Source organism: Puma concolor, chromosome E2 (genome assembly GCF_028749965.1).
Source record: "Puma concolor isolate L17-30 chromosome E2, mPumCon1.1.hap2, whole genome shotgun sequence".
Lineage (NCBI taxonomy): Eukaryota > Metazoa > Chordata > Mammalia > Carnivora > Felidae > Puma > Puma concolor.
Window position 1 is genome coordinate 27,786,249 of NC_141681.1, and position 21,777 is coordinate 27,808,025.

At 51.3% G+C, this 21,777-nt stretch overlaps 2 protein-coding genes and 1 long non-coding RNA gene across 5 annotated transcripts in view; 1 reads left to right on the plus strand and 2 right to left on the minus strand.

Moving 5' to 3' along the window:
* MMP15 (matrix metallopeptidase 15) overlaps positions 1-2,907 on the minus strand; it is a 21,266-nt gene extending 18,359 nt beyond the window's left edge. Inside the window, exon 1 of the mRNA XM_086689306.1 lies at positions 2,145-2,907. Coding sequence (XP_086545432.1) covers positions 2,145-2,306 — 162 coding nt within the window. The 5' untranslated portion in view covers positions 2,307-2,907. The remainder of the gene's footprint in view (positions 1-2,144) is intronic.
* On the plus strand, positions 1,035-17,886 carry LOC147573437 (uncharacterized). 2 transcript variants are annotated; one of them, XR_015244771.1, is made up of 2 exons: positions 1,035-1,597; positions 15,886-17,886. It is a non-coding gene; the product is annotated as an uncharacterized LOC147573437 (long non-coding RNA). The 2 variants fall into 2 exon arrangements; XR_015244770.1 differs by lacking the exon at positions 1,035-1,597 and adding an exon at positions 3,392-4,637.
* The window catches only part of USB1 (U6 snRNA biogenesis phosphodiesterase 1), an 11,104-nt gene continuing 4,471 nt past the window's right edge, over positions 15,145-21,777 (minus strand). For both annotated transcript variants that reach the window (XM_086689308.1, XM_025920711.2), the window contains exons 4-7: positions 19,481-19,534; positions 18,580-18,685; positions 17,281-17,364; positions 15,145-16,237 (exon numbers count right to left, since the gene is read on the minus strand). In XM_086689308.1, the coding sequence (XP_086545434.1) occupies positions 16,133-16,237; positions 17,281-17,364; positions 18,580-18,685; positions 19,481-19,534 (349 nt within the window). In that variant the 3' untranslated portion in view covers positions 15,145-16,132. The remainder of the gene's footprint in view (positions 16,238-17,280; positions 17,365-18,579; positions 18,686-19,480; positions 19,535-21,777) is intronic.

Sequence of the window (21,777 nt, forward strand, 5' to 3'; positions counted from 1 at the left end):
GAACAACCTTGTACCCCAAAGCCACCTCTAGTTGTTGGGACAGCCCACCTGTCTCCAGTCCTCCGTCTACTTTGGCTTCCAACATCGAGGGTCCTTCCACTCTCCAGAGTCTCTTCCAGCAATGACCTGACCCAAGTTTTTCCCCCAGGAGAGGGGCTGCAGGCCAGTCACAAATCTCTAGCCAGTGCCACCACAGGCTTAGGGCCATGGTCTGTGGGCACTCAGCCCTGACAGTGCAGGTCCTGGGGTATGGGGACTCCCTCAGCTGGGACAGGAGGGTGTGATGGAGGAGTAGAAGCAAAGAAAGGCCCTTCAAACCACAGGTCCCAGCGCCCCAGCTCCTGGCCAACCAGGATGCCAATTCACAGACATGGCCACCAAATTCCAGCTTGATCCATAACTGCTTCCTGTGCAGAGAAGCCATTCTTTTAATTTTTTAAAATGTTTTATTTATTTGAGAGAGAGAGAGAATGAGAGCAGGGGAGGGGCAGAGAGTGGGAGACACAGAATCCAAAGCAGGCTCCAGGCTCTGAGCTGTCAGTATAGAGCCCTACACAGGGCTCAAACTCAGGAACCTTCAGATCATGACCTGAGCCAAAGTCGGAAGTTTAATGAACTGAGCCACCCAGGTGCCCTGCAGAGATGCCATTCTTAAATAGACTGTAAACTCCTCAAGGGTGGGTCTATGACTTGCAATCCTCTGGTCCTCAGCTCCACAGAGTAGTAGGTGGGTCCAATAAGCACTCTCCACCCAGTACCTGGATGGGGGTCCCCACCAGCAGAAGCTGCATATAAGCCCCTGCCTGCCCGCCTGTGTAAAATGAGGGGCAGCTGGACCAGCCGGGTCTGGGCTCCCACTCCACCTCCTGCCAAAGGCCTGGCTCCCTGTGGCTTGGCCAGGCCAGGCCAGGGAGGGAGGGCAGAGCAGGTGGGGAACTGGCTGGAGGTGTAACTTGAGCCGGGAGGAATTCCCTGCCCTTCCTCCATGCTTTTATTAAAGTAGGGCGGGGAAGGGCAGGCTTCCATCGGAAAAATCTCCCAGGCTGCCGGGGGGAGGTGGGGAAGCCGCCGGGAGGCTGGGAGGGAGCACCGGCCCGGCTGCAAATAGAAGGCACGCAGCAGCTCTGGCTGCGAGGCTCCAGGCCGGCCCAAGGGCACCGAGGCCCCAGCCTACCGGAGCCAGCACCGAGGCGGGTCTCTCCTCCTACCGTCTCATTCCTGTCCTATCTACCCTCTCCTAGTCCCGGACTGGGAGTGGGTCTTACAGGTCGGGACAGAACAGACCCCGCTTTTGCTGGGGCAACGGAGCTGGTGCCCTCACTGTCTATGCTCAGGAGGACGGCGCTGGGCGACCCACAGAGCCCGCGTGGGGTATTGCGGGGGGATGCAGGTTGGACCTCGCTCTACGCCAGGAGGCCGCGCCTGGTCACCTGCCGGACCGATCCGGAGACGGTTTTATCAGGCGGGCTCCTGGTAAAAACACGTGCGGAGTCTGCCCTCTCCGACGTAGGGGCACTAGTGGGAGGAAGCCCCGGGGGAGACAGGGTCTCTCTTGGACCCACCTGGTCATGGAGCGGTTTCCGCGTTAAGAGCCCAAGTAAGTCGCCAAAGCGCCCCCGCAACCGGAAACTGCTGTCTCGGAGGTTCTCACCCCTTCGCCCCCTCCGGGCCCGCTGCGCGCACGGCTCGCTGTCACCCAGACCAAGGGCTACCGAGGCGGGAGCGCTGCCTGCTCCGCCCGTGGTCCCCCCAGGGCAGCCCCCTCCCCACTCGCAGAGGACGTCACAGCGCGCCCGCCAGGCTCTCGAGGAATCGGCCGCCCGGAGAGAGGAGAGGAGGAGAGCGAGGGCTGGGGGCAGCAGAAGCGACTCCTGGGACGCGGGCTGGGGCGGATCAGTGTCCGGGGTAGGGGTAGAGAGTGGGCACGAGCCCTACGCCCTCCAGGATTTGGGATGAGGTGCGCCGCAGAGGGCGAGCTGGGGAGAGGCAGTTTGCCGGGCCCCATTCTTCCCCGCCCCCCATCTCCCGGACGGGGGCTCGTCTGCGCGCCCTCCACCCCTCTCCCCAGGCTGCGGGCGTGGCTCCCTCCCTCCCAGCCCCCGAGCCCCCAGCCCGCCGCAGAGGGGCCGGGCGGGGGTCCTTACCTCGGCATTGACTTCTGCGTCCTCCGCCGCTGCGCCGCGGCCCAGGCAGCCCAGAAGCACCAGGAGCAGCGGCAGCAGTCGCGGCCGCGCCGCCGCCTCCCGGCCGCCAAGGAGACTGCCCGCCCAGCCCGGCCGTCCGGGCGCGCTCCGGTCGCTGCTCATGCTCTCGGTGCCTAGCCCGGCCGGGAGCGCTGCACGCAGGGCTCGCCCGCTGGCCGGCGCCGGGGCCCCGCACGCGGCTCGGAAACTTGCGACGCTCCCTGGCTCCCCGCCCGGCGGGCGCGCGGCAGACCTCCTGGTCCGGGTCCCCGCCGGAGCCGCTTAGGTCCCCTCGGCAAATTCCCACGCCCGAGGAGAGGCGGGCAGGGCAGGTCCGGGCGCGCGGAGCCGGCCCGCGGGGGAGGTGGCCGGCCGGAGCCGCCCGCCGCGGGGTCCCGCTGCCTCGGCGCCCGGGGCCCGGCTCCCGAAAGCAAGCGCAACTCCTGAGCCTTTGTCTGGCTCAGCGCTCCGGCCGCCCGGTCCCGCGGCGCCCCCTGCGCGCCCAGCTCCCTCTGTCCATGCCCGGGGCCGGGTGCTGCCCGGAGCGCGCGCCTCCCGCCCGGGGACTCTGCTCGCCCCGCGCCCGCCCGGGCCGGGGTCCCCGCTCAGTCCCGGGAGGAGGCGCAGGGAGCCGGTCGGAGCGAGTGAGCGAGCCAGGGAGCCGGCGCCCGACGTCCCCGGCGAGTTCGGCGCAGCTCCGGGCGCTCCCAGCCCTCCTCCCCGCGCGCCGCGGCCGCCGCCGCTCTTAAAGGGCCAGTGCTCTCTCTGCGCGCGGACCCGGGCGGGGGCCGGGGGCGGTACCTCAGCCCGGGGCTTCTCTGCAGCAGGTGCCGAAGGTGGAGTCCGACCAGCGGCCCTTTTACTCTTCCAGGAAGGAAGGGATCCTTGCCTGCCCGCCCCTGTCACTCCCACCCTTGCTTTTGGAGAGCAGGTTTGACACTCCCCTCCTCCCCAGCGACCCCATAGAGAGAGAGAGAGGGAGCTAGGAGGAAGGACGACTCTTCTTTCTTCCACCTGGCGGGTGTGTGGGGCTATAAGGCTGTGGTGGTCAGGAAGGAGGCAAGAGGGACCCAAGAGTCCTGTCTTGGGGTGGAAGTGGAGGGGGAAGATAAAAATCTAATGGTTTGTTGGCCCCAGTTCTCTTCAAATCCTCAAGATGTCTTTGGCCCTTGAGTGACTCTCCTCAAGTTACCAGGTGGGCAGCCTGGGCAGTGTGGTCAACAGAACACAGGTTTCAGAGGGAGGCAGTTGCCCTTTTCACCATTGCCATTTACCTGCTGCCTCCATGTCCTTATCTGGAATGTGGGGCAAAGGGCGGCTGAGGGTTGGTATGTTTGGGCTGTTTCCACACATTAACTGTCCAAGTAGAGGACACTGTTTTGTGCAAGTGAAATGTAACAGTGTGGTTTCTCAAGGTGATGGGCCAGTGGGCAAAACTTCTACAGCACAGAGCTGAAAGTGCTAGATTTCATTCTATTTCAGGAGCAGCTTGAGATCTGCTTGGTTGCAGAAGGCCTGAGGTGGTGCGGGGGCCTTGGAGGTCTAAAGTCCCCAGAGGCTGCGAATCCAGACCAAGGGCAGTCTTGGTCCTAAAACTGGCCCCAGGGACTGAGACCTTCCCTCTCTGCCACTTCCTCACCCTGGAAATGGGAACCTTCCTTACCTGAGGGCAAGTTTCTCTAGAGTAAGCCCCAGGGTGGTCCAGCAGGCCTCACCTCCAGGAACCAGACAGATCAGATCAGATCCCAGATCAGACAGAGATCTGGCTGAGCTTACAAATGGCCTGTTCGGAGACCTTGCGGGTGAAGAAAAAGACCACTGGGAAGGAAAACAGAAGTTAAACTAGCAAAGATAGATTTTATTCAAAAAATTATTGCAATAGGAGAAGAGAGATTCCAGTATAGAACTGGACCCAGTTCCAAATACAACCAGAACAAGGGGGTAGTTTATAGCCCAGGAGCAAGTGGAATGGGAAGGGGTGGGGATTGATGGATGGGAGATGACTAAAAGGAGACATGGAGTCTGGGGGGTTTGGCTGAAGGCAGCCAGGGTGATCAGATCTTACCTGGGGAGTAGTAGGGATGGGAGTGTGATAAGATCTCAAGGGTGGAAAGTTCTAGATAAACTAACTTAGCAGAATTCTTGCTAAAACTGGATTCTAGAAGGAAGTACACAGAAGGGCCTGGCTGGAAAGAGGGTTCATGGGATCCTGACAAAAGTTTGGTCAAGCAAAGAATCTTAGAAATTCTTCTTTCCTCATGTGGTCACCTTTATTTGTTTACAGCCTTGCTGACAATAGATAACTGCTGTCCTGTATGACCCACAAAACATTTAATGAGGGGGATACCTTGAAGACAAATAGATGAAGATTAGAGACGGGACCAGTATGTGTACCCAACTTCACAGACCTTCAGAGATCTACCAGAAGCCCCAGTGCCTGTTGTCCTTGGCAGTGTGAGTGCAATGACAGTGAAACATTTCTTCATTCACCTCTCGGCCCTTCCTGCTTGTGGCAAAGGTGTCAAGCAGATTGCTGGGGATGAAGGCATAGTAGTTGTGTCTGACCACTGTACAAGTGTCGCCTTCTGTAGCCAGGGTCACATCGAGGGCACTGAAGTTGAGAACAGCCCACTTGGGTTTCTTGTAGTTGGCTAGTCACTGATCCGGAAGCCCATGCTGAGATTATCCAGGGACGAGGTGAATGGCTTCAGTAGCAACGAATAGGTGATTCTGTTGTTGAATCTAACCTCTTGAGCCAGGTGATAGATTTCTGGGGATGGTACCCCAAAAGTGGCAAACATCTCCCCAAAAAGTCGTGAGGTCCTGGATGGAACATAGGCCCAGTTCTGTAGTTGTTTTTGTGACCTCACCTTCCCTGGAACTGAGCTCACCTATGGGGGGATCTGCAATGTTGTGAATACCTCTTGTTCTTACAGTAAGAGTGAGGTGACCCTGAGGGAGGGGGTGATTGTTTTAGAGATAATTTAAGAATGCAAGGAGATTGTAGGAAATAGAGTAAGATGAGATTGGTAAGATCAGGAAGGTAGCAAGGCGCCTGGGTGACTCAGTCGGTTGAGCGGTTGAGTGTCTGACTTCAGCTCAGGTCAGGATCTCATGGTTGGTGAGTTTGAGCCCTGCCTCGGGCTCTGTGCTGACAGCTTGGAGCCTAGAGCTTCATCAGATTCTGTGTCTCCCTCTCTCTCTCTGCCCCTCCTCCACTCATTCTCTCTCTCTCTCTCTCTCTCTCTCTCTCTCTCAAAAAATAAATAAACATTAAAAAAAAAAAAAAAAAAAGATCAGCAAGGTAGCAAGATCTGGCCCAGTTGGCAGGTAACACGCAATAAGCTTGGGTTCCCCAGAAAAAATCAGAATCATCGGGAATTAGCGGTCATAGAAATAATTATCTGGTCACTGAGGATAACCAAAGCATGCTAATTTTGAGGATGAGGAAAAAGATTTGTCTGGAGGTGGTTTATGGTGGTTGGGCTCCCTCTGAGAAACTAGGTAAGAGGAGCATTGGGGACATTTTCTTTCATATGAGGGATCTCCAGGGAACCCTGTAGTGGCTGAGGCGGAGGTTATGTTGGACTCAGTGATGGCTAGGTAAGTGTGACAATGAATGTACATTCTCAGAAAGGGGTCCATGATAAAACGACAATGGAAAGGACAGGACCCTTGTGAGGTTAGACTGGAGCAGGTGTGGGGTTTTCTCAGAATGCCTAGTTGCAAGGTTTAAAATGGTGGCGGGGGAGGGGCACCTGGGTGGCTCAGTCAGTAAGCTTCAGACTCTTGGTTTCCTCTGGGGTGATGGGCTAGGGTCATGATGATGCCAGGCCCTGTGTCAGCCTGGGGCCTGCTTGGAATTCTCTCTCTAGCCCTCTCTCTGTGCTCCTCCCCTGCTCACGCTCTCTCTCCCTCAAAATAAATATACAGACAAACTTTAAAAAAAAATTTTTTTTTTAAATTGCCACACCTTTATGGTTTTTCCAGGCTTATGTTTCTGGCCGTTGAGGTAAGGGGCAAGTGCTTGGTCAAAATAAAAGCCAAACAGTCCAAACCACTGTTTGTCTACTATATCCTGTATTTTGTCCCTTTCCATGTGAGCTGTGTTGTTTAAACCACACACAATGATTCGAGAGATAAACTTGGGGCCTGTGGAGCAGACGTCTTGGTATTTCCAAAGTCCACCTGAATGGCTAAAATATCCAACTCTTCCCCATCCAATTCTTTCTGAGTCTGAAGCTGTCCTTTGGGCCATGTGGATTTCTTTTATGATTTCCTTAGGAGTCATCCTAAAATAGTTTTCTCTCTCACAAGGGAAGGTGAATAATCCTACCAGGGATCTAGGTGCTCAAAGAGGATACAAGGGTGTAGTCCCAAGGCCTGGAGACTGCTTGGATTTCTTGGGTGGTCAGGGAGGAGACTGCTGATTTAGCATACTTATCAGTCAATCTATTTCCTTAGGTCTCCTCTAAATTTTCTGTACAGTGTCCCTCAGTTTTTACCATAGTAATCTGCTGGGATAATAACAATGCCTCTAGGGGTGCCTGGGTGGCTCAGTCGGTAAGCGTCAGCCTTCAGCTCAGGTCATGATCTCATGGTTTGTGAGTTTGAGCCCTGTGTCAGGCTCTGTGCCAACAGCTCAGAGCCTGGAGCCTGCTTCAGATTCTGTGTCTCCCTCTCTCTCTCTGCCCCTCCCCTGCTTGCACTCTGTGTCTCTCTCTCTCACTCTTAAAAACAAATAAACATTAAAAAAAACAACCTAAAAAACAATGCCTTTAGAAGTCCTGCTATTTGGGGTCCATTTTTTTTTTTTAATTTTTTTTTTTTCAACGTTTATTTATTTTTGGGACAGAGAGAGACAGAGCATGAACGGGGGAGGGGCAGAGAGAGAGGGAGACACAGAATCGGAAACAGGCTCCAGGCTCTGAGCCATCAGCCCAGAGCCTGACGCGGGGCTCGAACTCACGGACGGCGAGATCGTGACCTGGCTGAAGTCGGACGCTTAACCGACTGCGCCACCCAGGTGCCCCTGGGGTCCATTTTTGACTGGGGTATTGGCTGCTGTCAGGAGTCCCGTCTGTTTTGCATACCTGAATCATGTATTACCCCAAGGGCATAGCAGCCATAAGTGTATGTGAACCTTTATTCCTTCTGCTCTTATGCAAGCCACAGTAAGAGCAATTAACTCAGCAACCTGGGCTGATCTGACACTTGGCAGGGCTCAGTATTCTAGAAGTTTATGTTGATCAGTGATGGCATATCCAGACTGGAAGGCCACATCCTCCTTCCAGAGGTAGGAGCCATCGAAATGAAGAGTAAGGTCAATGTGTGTGGGGGGCGGGGATGGGCAGGGGTTGGGGGGTTCTGATTAATCTCACCTAGGACGGGACCAGGGACTAGTGTTAAAGACACCATCTTGAGGCATCTCATTAGTGGGTAAGGGAAGAAAGGTGGCAGGGTTTTGATGGTGATGTTTGGTGATGTGAGAGAGAGAGAATAGTAAGATTTCATAAGAGGTAAGTCAAGATGCAGAAAAGTACTATGTGTTTTCATCAAGCAATAGGGTCTGTGCAGTAGGAGGAACATGCATGTCGAGCAAATGAGCTAATGCTAAATCAGAGGTAGGTCGGACAAACTTGATGGTTGTAGCCACGGCTCATAGGCAAGGTGGATATGTCTTAGTCACTGGGTCGAGGTCTTCCATGGCCATTATGCTTTTTGGACAACACTCTGAGAGCATGACCCTTTTGTTCATGCACAAAGAAAATGGCAGGGAGTAATTGGTAAGCCTAAAGGTGGGAAATGAAAGTAGAGAGAGAATCCTCAAGGTTTTCAAAAGCATCTTTGGATAGGGGGCCCCAGACTTCTGGGTCTGAGGATGACTCCTTAGTCATGACATAGAAGGGTGAGGCAATCATAGAGAAGGTAGGTATATCTGCATCCTACAATATCCCACAAGACCCAAAATACCTATCAGTTGTCGTCCTCTTTCAGGGAGAGGAAAATGTCGCATAGGGGAGCCTTGGTCTGTGAAGATAGTTTTTACCCTACAGCTGAAACACCATGACCCAGATGTCAGACACACAAAGAGCATAGCTGAAGTTTGTCTTTAGCCACTTTGTGGCCCTTTCTTGCTAATGCCTTAAGAAGATAGCTGTCAGAAACGTCGTCATAACTGTCATTCTACTCTTAGCACCACATTGTGGCCCTTTCTTGATAATGCCTTAAGAAGGTAACTGTCAGAACGTCGAAGGAAGTCATCTACATACTGGATTACGGTGGGGTCTTCTGGGAATTTTAGTTCCCTCAAACTGCCATGTGGGGTGTGTGAGAAGTACTAGGAGCCTCCGCAAAGCCTTGGGGCACAACCGTCCAGGTACATTGGTGGTTATTTCCCGGGTGAAGGCACACAAGTATCGGATTCCTTACGAAGGGGAATTCTAAACAAGGCGGAACACAAATTGAAGACTGAAATATTAGGGGTTGGAAGGAATAGCAGACAGGATAGTGTTAGGATTAGGAACCAAGACAAGTCTGGGTTTAACTGTTTTATTGACAGATCTTGGATCTTGGGCTGATAGTTTTGCCTATTTGGTTTGTTTGTTTTTTTTTAATGGCCCAAATGGGAGTATTACATGGATTAGAAGTGGGTATTAGAAGTTTTTTTTTGTCTAATAAACCTTGGATTATTGGGTGGGGACCCTCATGTCCTTCTAGCTTTAAGTGATATTGAGGAATCCTGGGGAGGGGCATGGAAAGATCTATTTCTACTTTAAGGGGTTCTGTATCTATATGCGTCCCTATTAGTGGAGTTTTGTGGGGTTTTTTGGTTTTTGTTTTCGTTTTTGTCCATAAAGAAGAAGGAATCCTGTCTAATAGTTGATTTAAATAGTCAGTGACATAGGTATTAGTTGAAGGGGGCAAAGGACCCCAGGGAAGTCAGACACAGCTATTAGGGGACATAGACGTGAAAGGGAGGAGTCAGGGAGCTGTAGGAGGAGTCCTTCCAGCGCAGGATAAACTTTTATATCCCACCTCATGAGAAGATTCCTTCCTAACAGCCTTCCACGGCCGCAGAACTGAGAAGAAAGTAATGCTGAGCTTTAAGAGGTCCCATGGAAATATTAAGGGGTTGAGACAGACAGTTTATGAGGTAAATTATCAAAACTCACCACTGGTAAAGTTTGGTGACTCCGAGGAAGGGGGGCAGGGGACAGTGTGGTGCTAAGGGTAGAATGTGTTGCCATGGGGGGGGGGGGTCAATGAGAAGTGTGGTGGGTGTCCTTTAACGTGGAGGGTTATTTCTCCTTGTGAGTTTGGTGGCAGTTGAGGGCACTGGACGAGAGTCCAGTGTTTTCTGGTGAGGAAGGGACTTGGGCCTTTTCCCTCCTTTTGAAGCCTGGCACTCCCAGACCCAACATCCTTTTTTCTTACAATTTCAGCAAGCGTTTTGATCAAAGGGAGATCCTGATTTCAGAATTTACTGTAGATTAAAAATTTCAGGTCCTCCTGGCTGTTTTAACTGCAATACCATAAGCTTGCTTTCTGGATTTCCCAGTGTTTTTGAACTAGTATGTTCTTAATGCTGGGCTAATGTCTGGCACTTACACACGTCTGCCTTTTACCAGTTAATATTATTTTTCTGGACTGTGTCATGGAGCTCTAGTCTGAGACCATTTCCAAAGCTTGTGGCCAGAGCTGAGGCTGTTTGGAAAGGCGGGTCCAGCCCCAAGTGCTCTTTCCATGTTGTCTCTGATTGATGGTGATCATTAGGCACATTTAGTTTCTTTGTTTATAACTTTGAATACATGACCAATCAGTTTTGGTGAGAGAGACCTGAGGGGTGGCTTCTAGTAATTTTTCTTTCCTCATTTTCTAATGGGAATTAGGGGTAGTCTGAGACCCTTGGTGGCCTTCAGGTAGGGTGTTCCTTTGGCCTTTCCAAACCGAGGGGTGGCATCCCCCAGGCCAAAAGATAGGTGGATAAGTTGATGTAAACCAGGGAATCTGGAGAGCATGCTCCCAGAACAACCCTAAAGTATTCAACAAATCTTTTCCTTTTCTTTTGGGAATTAAGAGAGTCCTTGACGATGACAGATGACATGTTAATTCTGAGATAAAGGTTTAAATTGGTTGCACCCTGCCTTCCTCCGTAAGAGATGGGGGTGCACCTTACAGTTACAGGGCGTTGAAGGACTGGGGTGGTCTTGGTGAAGAACATTTTGGGAGAGCATGACGGATATGAAGGAGAACTAGGAGGGGAAAATGGGGGTGCTGTGAGGAGTTCTAGGGGGTTTACCGAATCAGAACAAATTTTCTGAAGACATTGTTTAAGAAGTTCTATAGTTTGAATGAGGTTTGAATCATTTAGTTGCTGTTCAGCTTCATACAAGTGAACAAAGCAGACCATTGTACATCAGAGACTTTTGTTCCTTTTTGCCCTAGGGCTCCCCTTAGGTGGACTAATTTGGTCCTATCCCAAGAGCCCCCCAGAGGGCCCATTGTAGCTCAAGAGAGTTTTTAGTAAAGTTTTGCTAATGAGAAAGAAAGTGGACAGTATTCCGCTGTACAAGCATATAGTCATTAGGAGTTTGAGGAGAGGTTTCAGTTGGTTGAAAAGCTCCCATATTCTTCTTCTTCTTCTTTTTTTAAACATTTATTCATTTTTTTTGAGAGAGAGAGAGAGAGAGAGAGAGAGAGAGAGAGAGAGAGAGTGAGCAGGCATTTGGGGGCAGAGAGAGAGAGACACACACACACAGAATCCGAAGCAGGCTCCAGGCTCTGAGCTGTCAGCACAGAGCCTGATGTGGGGCTTGAACTCACAAACCGTGAGATCATGGCCTGAGCCAAAGTCAACTGCTCAGCTGAGTCACCCAGGTGCCCCTTCTTCTTCTTCTTCTTCTTTTTTTTTAATGTTTGTTTATTTTTAGAGAGGGAGAGAAAGCATGAGTGAGGGAGGGGTAGAGAGAGAAGCAGAGACAGAGTCCCAAGCAGACTCTGTGCTGTCAGTGCAGAGCCCAACGCACGGCTTGATCCCACAAACTGTGAGATCATGACCTGAGACAAAACCGAGTTGGACGCTTAACTGACTGGGCCACCCAGGTGCCCCAAAAGCTCCTATGTTCCTGATTAATGAACTTTATACTTATGAACAGAAATCCCTGGGATTCTAACCCAGCCTCTGTTCCTTACAGAATCTAGCCTTTTATAATCAGAAAAGCCTAGGACTAACCCAGTCTCTGTTTACCCAGGACTCTAACCCAGCTTCTTACAAACAGCTGCTTGGTTGGGACTCTGACCCAGCTTCTAGAGTTTATTCAGAATCCTGAGAATCAAAATCTGGCCTCCCCCTTCAGGGGACGTTTATCTGGAGTGGTGGATTCTAGAGTAGGATTCGTCATTGAATACCCAAACCAGCAAACAGACTGGAGACGAAAGGTCTCTGTGTGTACCACGAAGCCTAGTTGTCATGTCTAAGAGTCCAGTGGTAGTTCAGATTTGGGTCACAGCACCAAAAACCATTAAAGAGAAACAGAATTGGATAGAAGTTAAAGCAGTGAAGATAGATTTTACTGAAAAACAAACAGACAAAACCAACAAAACAAACTATTGCAATAGGGGAAGTGACTTCAGTATAGACCTGGGCTCAATTCCCAATACAACCAGAACAAGGCAGAATTTATAACCAAAGAGCAAGTGGGGAGGGGGGCATTGGTGGATGGAAAATTATTAAAAGGAGACATTAAGTCTGGGGTGGGTTCTGGCTGAGGCAGGCCAGGCCAGGCCAAGATCAGATATCACCTGGGGGGGGGGGGGGGTAGTGGGGATGGGGAGTTTGATCAGATTATCAAGGGTGGGGATTTCTCACTAAACTGATTTTGCAGGTTTCTTGCTAAAACTAGATTCTAGCAGGAAGTACACATAAAGGCCTTAGTTCTTCAGGGAAAAGGCTGGGACAATTGTGTCCATTTCTACTCCCTTTTCTATGGGATCCCTCCTTTGAGAAATGGATTTCTAAATGGTTTTAAAAGTTGAAGTATAGTTAATGACACAATGTTATATTAGCTTCAGGTGTAGAAATTCAGGTGTAGTGATTCAGCAGGTCTATACATGTACTATGCTCTAAATTTCTAAAGTTTTTACTCTGAAATGTATAGTGGTTGTCAGAAATGGACAACAGGCTTATTCTTGGTTTAACTGAATGCACTGCAATCTTTCACTGTATTTATTGCCAATCAACCAATTAAAAAAGAAGGGTTAGAGGGGCACCTGGCTGGCTCAGTAGATAGAGCATGCAACTCACATTGTAAGTTCAAGCCTCATGTTGGGTGTAGAGATTACTTAAAAAAAAAAAAAAATCTTTAAAAAAATAAAAGAGTTTGAGTTTAGGAAGTTCTTAGTAAAGAGAAGGGCCCAAGAACCATCTTAGAAGCCAGACAGCTTGGTCATTGTTTTTTCTCTGTTGGAGGTTCCTCTCCTGGGGTAAATCCTACTTAAGGAGGAGGCATCCCTTGTGACTAGACCTTGAAGCTCCTGATATTTGGATTCTGGCCCCTACAGGCACCTCTGGGCTTCCAGGTGGGTTTGTCCATCTATCCATGACATGGATCTGTGGTTCTGTCAGATCTGGCCAGCACCCAAGGCCTGAGGGGACTGGCAGGACAGACCCATGTGGGCCCTAGCCTTCAGTCACCCAGCTTTTTTTTTTTTTTTTTTTAATGTTTATTTTTGAGAGAGAGAGAGACAGAGTGTGAGCAGATGAGGGGCAGAGAGAGACACACATACATAATCCAAAGCAGGCTCCAGGCTCTGAGCTGTCAGCACAGAGCCTGATGCAGAGCTCGAACTCACCAACCAACAAGATCATGACCTGAGCTGAAGTTGGATGCTTAACCAACAGAGCCACCCAGGCACCCCCAGTCACCCAGCTTTAAACATTACCCACGTTTTGCTAATGTCATTTCATCTAGAACCTCCCCCTACTCCTTTTGTTTTCTTGGAAACTTTTGAATTAAAGCACAGACATGTCGTTTCATAGCACAGTTTCACTCTGAGACCCTGAGGTGCCGTGAGGGTCTCAAACAGCTGGGGATTAGAAGCCAGGCCTGGAGGCTGCCCAAGCACTAATTTACCAGGCAATCTTCAGCGAGCTGTTTCCCCTCTTTGGGTTTGCCTCCTCGTTTGTACAAGGAAGGTTCTGGCTCAGGTAGTGGCTGTGGTCCCTCAAAAAGGCAAGGCGCTGTGGGTTGGAACAAGGCCCAGGCCCCCCCACCCCCAACCCCACCCACTGTGGGCCCTTCAGGCTCCTGGTACCAAGACAAGGAATAAACAAACAAGCCGAGGTAATTTCCCTCTTCCTTGGAAACAAAGCTGGGGTGGTCTGGAGAGGCGTGTGGAGAGAGCCAAGAGTGCCAGGTGGAAATGGGCCAAGGAGGCCTCGATGATCACTTCCCTGCCCTGCAGGGAACATCTGAGGACACCGAGGCCAGATGTGTTGATTTTGCACTCTCTCTGGTGTGATAAAAGCCCCATCAAGAGCAATCTCTCTATTCCGAGCCAGCCTGGGGAGGGGTGGCCCCCGGCCTGTGCTGGTCTCGTCTTCTGTCTTCGAAGCACATCTCCTCTTATGGAAGAGCCCCAGCTGCTTCTGCACTGTCAGCGGAGCGCTGGTGAGCAGGCGGCTTCAGCAGGCACACTCAGTGTCTGGGCTCCCGCCAAGCCCCTGACGCCCAGCCTTCTGCCCAGCCTCCTGCCCGGCCTGCCGACCCTCCCCCCTCAGTGAGTCTCCTACTTCCTTCCTCTGCCACCACCTGCCATTCCCCACTGAAGAGCCCTTTATTGATCTTGGCCCATTTCTCAAAGTTGCCCTACTGTAATTCCATCCGGGCCACATCCTCCCCTGGGACCAGCCCAGCCAGTCCTCTTGGGTTTGTTAATGGTGGTGGGGCTCTCCTGGGGAGAGCCAGTGCCCAAGATGGGGGAAAATCAGGTGGTCTGTGCCCACAGAGCCTGCCTTGAAAGAGGCTGGCTTCCACGTTGAAATCGGAACGTGCAGGAAACCGGGTGACTCTGCTTGCACTTCCCAGTCTGACAAGTGCGAAGTCGGGAGTGGGGATCCTGCTCTGCACACCCTGCTGGCCCCCTCACCCTAAGCATCCAGACACAGAGCCGGTAGCGGTAAGTGCTGGCTGCACAGCAAATTCACTGTGTTCCTTGCATGCCAGGAAGATGCCTGGCTGCTTCTGCCTCTCCAGTGTGACCTCAAAATCCAGCACTGACTGAGCAGTCGGAGTTGAATCAGCAGATCAGTGCAGTGGGGTTGGGGAATCACAGGATGGGATTTCCTGCGTGTCTAGGCACTGAGGGGGAACTTGCCTTGGAAAGTCCGGAGGTGCAGGAGGCAGAGCGAGAGCCGGAGTAACAGGTCCCCTTGCCTCAGGCCTGGGGTGGTGGTGGCGGGGGTGGGGGGTGGGGGTGAGGAGGGGGGGGCAGTGGGTTGTGTGCACAGGGAGAGCAGTCCTGACCAGGAGCCCCAGGGCAGGATCGAGGTCAGGGTGGACCAGCGGTAAGACATTTAACCTGTTTCTCTGTCCAAGTGGAAGAGTCATTCCTCCCCATCTTACTTTTCCGGGTTATCACTGGGAGAACAGATGACATGACCCTAGAAAGGGCTGCATTAACAGCAGTGTCAGGTCTGAATGTCACTGACGAGGGGTGGCCGCCCCCCACCACATGCCAAGCCCTGGGCCAGATGTGGTTTGTGCTACTTGTAGGCCCAGCAGGCCGGGTGACCCCACTGTCGTTTGACTGAGGCTCTGTCAATGCCTCTCACAGCCACCTTAGCAGTCATAACGGATTTCCAAGAGTCCCTCCACACCGTGAAGCAGGCTGGGGAAGGTGGGGGCAGAGGAAAGTCCTCTTTTCACCTAGTTGAACAGAAGCAGTCCCAGACAAAAGCCAAAATTAAAATTGCAATTTTCATTTGTTGAACATAATTTAAGACTACCACATAAAAATATCTCTTTATCCATCACCAAAGATCCAGGTGACAACCAGGGAGGACTGGCCTTTTGCTCTGGTGAAGGCTTGATGAAAAATAAAGGCCCTGGGTGCCCCCTGACCCCACCTCCACGGCCCCCTCAGAACGCCTGCAGCCCACAGCAGGCAGCTGAAGGCAGCGGAAAGAGAACTTTGGGGGAAGACGCCTCTCTGCCTCTTTGGGAAAGCTGATGAGAAGCCAGAGGTCACAGAGCGTTGGAGGCCTGGCTTAGAGCCACCAGCCAGGCCAAAATGAAACATCTGCTCACGTCTCCCCAGGCACCTGGCTGGGGGCGAGTGGGAGGCAGGAATGGAGAAAACCGATGTAGAACCACAAATTAGCACTCTGTACTTTGGCCCTGAAATGCCCTCTGCTGGCACAGGAGGGGTAAGACTAAAAATAAATAAATAAATAAAAGTGACACGCTTCGAGGAGGGAGGGTGACAGACCCATTCAAGCACCTGTGTCTAGCTTGAGTGGGGAAGAGCCAGGACATGATGGTTTTAAAAGCCCTGGTGGCGGCCAAGGGCATCAAAATCCAAACAGCTGAAGGGGGAAGGGTGTGGGAGAGGGGCCATTTGTTGGAGGGGCTGCAGTGGGGATTCTGGCTGAGTCTGGGCGGGCTCATCGGGTCACCCTACTTTCTTTTGTGCGGGGCAGGTCCACAGACCTAGAACTAGGAGGCCCAGGCTGCCCTCTACTGGTGGTCCCTGACAATGACCACACGTACCAGCGCTGGACCTGCGACCCAGAAGGGCCAGGAGAGAACCAGCCCCCAGGGACCCGGGCACCCAGAGACCGCAGCCAGGCCCCCCAGTGGGAGGCTGGGAACGTCCCCATGGACTGGAGCAGGCTCTTCCATCTCCACCCAGCCTGCAGAGGGGCCTGGGACGAGGGCCTCTGGTGCTCACTTCAAAGGCATCGAGAAGAACTTGTGCCCAGACTTGCAGCGGACCTGCTCAGCGTGCACACGCAGCACCATCTCGGAGTCTTCAAACTCGTCCACAATTGTCTTCCACCGGGAGCCGAGAAAAGACAGTCACGTTAAAGGGAACCGGGGACCCAGAGGGCACTGGAAGCCAGACCAGCCTACTCAAATCCTTCAGAGGTTGGGCCCGGTGGAGGGAGACTGAGGACCGTGCAGGCTCTAGGCTCTGTGCTTCAGTAATCTCATGAGGTCAGTCCTATCGCCCCAACTTGGCACAGGAGGAAAAGGGTGCTGAGAGCCCCAGATTATGAACCCAGTAGAACTGGAATTGGGGTCGGATCTGCTGGAGCCTGAAACCAGGGCTGTTTGCCCCCACAGCGTGATTAGGCCAAGGGCAGAGGTGGCTGCTTGACGATGGCCCAGGGGCTGTATCCCTCCTGCACATGCTTTGTTTGGCTTGCGACATGTTTTTTTTAAAAAAATACACATTAGTTCCACATAAAAATCTGGACTTCTGGCCTCCCTTGAAAAACAAGTGCTAGCAACACTATGTCCGCATTCCCACACGACAGCCCTTCCCCGCTCTCTCCTCTGCCGGAGGTGGTGTATCAGCAACTCTGAAGGCACCGACGGCAAAGTGAGATACATCACCTACTTATCAAAATACGAAAGCTCCCCGGGTGGACGTTCCCTACGCCTGGCACGTTTCACTCATTTCCAACACGAGCCAGGCCCCTGTGGGCACCCAAGCCCTTGGCCTCTGGGTGAGGGGCAAGGACTTCGGGAGAGGCTTCTGGCATACTCTCAGACCAGTGTTCTAGGGTCGTGCTTCTCAAATTTTAACGTGCACACAAATGCCTAGACATCTTGTTCAAAGGCAATTCTGATTTCTTAGGTCTGGGTTGGGGCCAGAGAGTCTGGATTGCTAACCGGCTCCCAGGTGCTGCAGCCACGGGACTGCCCTTCAAGCAGCAAGGAAAGGTGAGGAGGCCACCTCCCCAGTCAGCTATTTCTAGGGATTCCGGTTTGCATGCCTAACCCTCAGGGCCCGTCAGCTCCCCTGCCACTCCCGGCACGCATCCCGTCACCCTCTCAGCACCCTCTGTGCTCCCGTAGCGGGAATTCACCTGCAGCTCCCGCAGGCACTGCCCTTCCAGCTGGAGACGCGCGTCACCCACACACCAGGCCAGACTGATGTGGAAGGAGGGGTCCTGTGGAGGAATAGCAGGGAGTAGGCGGTCACCTGGATGCCTTGGCAGGTCCGGACATGACCGTAGGTCTGTCACAGTGTTGTCACAGGATCCCTGCTGGATCCCTGGCCTGCTTCGTGAGAGACCAGACCCTCAGTGTTGATCCCAAGCACCCTCTGCTGATAGAGAAAACAGCCCGGGGCTGGCGCTTGCTATGGGCTGAATTGTGTCCCTCCCCCCCACCCCCCCAATTCATATGTTGAAGCCTTAACCCCCAATGTAATGGCATTTGGAGGTGGGGCCTTTGGGAGATAATTAGGTTTAGAGGAGGGTATCAAAATGAGGTGCTCATGATGGGGTTCATGCCTGTGTGAGAGCAGAAAGCTGGCTTCCTCTCTTTCCTCTGTATGAGGACAAAGGGAGTAGACAGCTGTCTACAAGTTGGGAAGAGAGTCCACACCAGAAATGGACCATGATGGCACCTTGATCATGGACTTCTAGGCTCCAGAATCGTGAGAAAATAAATTTCTGTTGTTTAAACCACTCCAGCTACAGTGTTTTGTTATGGTGACCTCAGCTGACTAAGATAGTCCTGTTCTGAGAGGCTTTCCTTTACACAGAATCATTAGATCTGGGACATGGAAGAGAACGCAGGCTCCAGCTCTTTTTTCTGTCTAAAGATTTCAATAGGTGACATACTTTCTAAGATGAAATGACAAAAACTAAAATGTCTAAAGTTATAACTAATAATCTCCACTGACACTCATGCTCCTATACGTCAGCATGGTTTTAAAAGACTGTATCAAACCCTTTAAAAACCTGATACTCCATTTGGAGTTCAAGTACCCCTGGAGGGCACAGGGCGAGGGGCAGGAAGGCCTGTGAAGCTACAACTCTTCCTGGTGTGTCAGTTTTACTAAAAAAAATTTGGGAGAATTACTACTTCTTAAAAAATAGATAAACACGGATCCATATGGAGTACAATGGGTAAGTCTTGTGCATATCTGAGATATAACAAAGATTTGTAAGAAATGTTGGACTTTCCATGGGCTGCACCTGATTACACCTCAGACCCTTCAACCCCCCCAGAGGTGTGTCCCCTGAAGACTGGCATTCGGGACACTTCACATGGGCCAGTTCTGGAGGGCTTGCTTCAGTTTGCCTCCAACAAGGGCTTCTTTAAGGATGGTTTTATTCCAGTTCTAGGTAGGCTGGTGGAGAAGAAAAGGCTGTTACCTGGTAGAAAGTGGTGAGGTCAAATTCCTCCATGACTCTGTCTACTTCTGAAACCAGGTCCAGGAACTGGGCGTGCCCTGAGGTGACCTCGAGCCCAACAAACGTCCTGGGGAAGGCAGAAGTGGAGACAACACGGGCATGAGATGCAGCCACTGAGAACAAACCATCCCCGCTGGGGCAGAGGACGTGAGAGAAAGCAGTTAGGTCGGGGCCACAGGTTCTTGCCCCATCTCCTGGCTGGCTCTTTCCTCTGTCTGTAACCCTCCCCCAGGGTCTCACAACCCTTCAGGACCGCCTTCATCTCCCCCTGCCATGTCTACAACCCCCAAGCTTCTGTGGCCCTGCTCTCCGCCATTGCATCACTCCTGAGTCTGGACCCTTGGCTCTTGGGTGCCAGCTACCCTCCCCTCAGCTCTCAACATGCTCTCATCTTTAAAAACCCTCCTGTGAGCCTATATCTTCAGCCACCCCCCTCCTGGCCTCAGTAAAACTTATTAGTTGACTTGCCTACTGTCACTATCTGTAATCCATTACCTCCCAGCTTCAACCCACTCCACCACTTACGGAACACGGTTGGCTCATGCAAGCTTCATGACTGCCCACTGATGGATGTATCAAGGACAGACGTGTGACAGTGTGGAAATGAGAGGTCACGGAGGTGAAGGTATGAGCTAAACGTTCAACTGGAGACAGAGCTGGGCAGGGGCCCAGGTTTTCTTCCAGTGGCAGGCTTTTGTTCACTTTACCAAGATGTTTTTCTCTACCTCTGTCCCTCCCCCCACATTCCTCTAGTTATTTTTCTTAATGAAAGGTTCAGATTTGGGAACAGATGCTTTTATAGTCATAGAGTTGGTTAAAGCATAAACAAAGAAAAAATTGGGGCAGACAAGGCCAGACCCACCTTGTTTTCTCTTGGTTGGTATAAATCTTTACCCGGTTGGCAATAAAGAAGAATCTGGAATTTAGAAGAGGAAAGACCACATTTCAGAAAGAATAATTTTAAAAAATCAGAAAAAATTTATATTTAAAAAAGAGGATTTTGAAAATACAGTTAATTCATTTCACACTTCATTTTGTTACCCTATTATACAGATGATATAACTGAACACTAAAATATTAGAGCAAGATAAGACCTTACATAATCACCCAGTTAAAGTTAACACATAGCTTCACTCAGATGCTAGCAAAAATTTTATCTTATTTATTTTTAAAAGATTTTAATTTTTTTTTTTAATTTGAGAGAGAGAGCATGCATGCAAGTAGGGGAGAGGGGCAGAGAGAGAGAGAGAGAGAGAGAGAGAGGGACAGAATCCCAAGCAGGTTCCACTCTCAGCATGGACCCCAACTCGGGGCTTGGTCCCACCACTCTGGGATCATGACCTGAGCTGAAATCCAGAGTTGGATGCTCAACTGACTGTGCCACGCGGGCGCCCTTAAGATTTTATTTTTAAGTAATCTCTACATCCAATGTGGGGCTCGAACTCACAACCCTGAGATCAAGAGTCAACTGAGCTAGTGAGGCACCCCAATATATCTTTTTGAAATTATCAAATATATTTTATTTATTTATTATTATTAAAAAATTTTTAATGTTTATTTATTTTTATTTTTGAGAGAGAGGGAGAGAGAGAAAAATACACAGGATCTGGAGTGGGCTCTGCGATGGCAGCAGAGAGCCTAATGTGCAGCTTGAACTCACTACCCATGAGATCATGACCTGAGCCGAAGTCTGACGCTTAACAGACTGAGCCACCCAGGTGCTCCTTTTTTATTTCTTTAAAGTAATCTCTACACTCAACATGAGGCTTGAACTCACACGAAGTAGGAAACGCCATGCACCAGCAGGTGAGCATCAGGGGGAGCCAACTCAGTGATCTAGGCGCTATTCTCTGGTCCCAAAGTGAGCAAGAGGATAACGTACATCTGTGCCCCCTCAGGGACCATTATCTCTTGTAATGGCCCTTGGGCCAAGTTTCCAGAGGTCCCAGAAAGGGAGTTGTCCAGTCAAAGAACCACCGCATGCAGGGAAGCCCAGGGCCACGGCTTCTTGCCAGAAGTTTCGTTCACTCACAGTCTTCACAGCCCAGATGCAGGGTGCCAACAGGTCATTTTTACCACGAGTAACATGGCCCCAAACACAGCTGACATTCCACCTTTATCCAGAGAACAGAGCTGGAAGCAGGGGAACGGAAGCATTCTCACGGAGAAGGGGAAAGGGTTTTGTTAACTGTACTCACAAACAGAGAGCATGTTAGCCAAGTCGGACCAATCAAAGTCATTCCCGTGACTTTTGCTGAAGCCATTAGAAAAAAGGGCTGTCTCCCCAGGCTGGTAGACCAGCAGCCCCAAGTTGCCGGTAGCCTTCTTTGCCTTTGTGAGAATGAAGCCCAACGTGGAGAGGGCCTGAGCTAAGAGATGGTGACAGTCAGGTGCCATCTGACATCTGCTGGTCACCCCAATCCACGCATACATGAAACCAGCACTATTTTCAGCTTTTTAGTTATAACAGCCTATAAATTCCCCCTCCCCCTCCAGTTTAAGCCACTTTGGGTTGGATTTCTGGTACCTGTGACCAAGAGAGTAGTGACTAATATACATATTGCTCAATAAATTTGGTGGCGACAATAAAAAAGGTCAGGGGAGGGAGTCGAATGAGGCAGAGAGAGGAGTTTTAGTTCTGATTCTCAGGCTGACCTCCTCCCTTCCTCTTCTGGCCCTCAGAAAGGGCTGAACCAAATGGGCAGTTCCCTACCTGGGCAGAGTGCATCTATGGAATCCCTGGGCCTAAGGCCTCCTGCATTATGGGAGTGAGGCTTGCGCTAGAAGATTTCTGTGCTTCTCTCGCCCATCTACACAATGAGGCTTTTGGTTAACACCTCATTTAAGAAAGGCTCTGCAAATAAAACCACCACTTGGATGGCTTCTTAGGCTCCTTCCGGAACCAACATTTAGAGGATCCCTCTCTCCTCCTGTTCATTGGCTCAGCAAACATCCACTTGATGCCTACAGTCAGCAGAGCACCTGGAGGAGAGATGCAGGGGATTCAGAGAGAAGTCGCATTCCTGGGCCTGCGGGTGCTTGGCTCCATAGAGGGAAATGGACATGGCAATGACTGGGTATGAATGAAATAAGCACAAGGGTATGCGCTGCCACAGCATGGGATGATCCCTGGGACTGAGGAACTCTGGGGGAGACGCT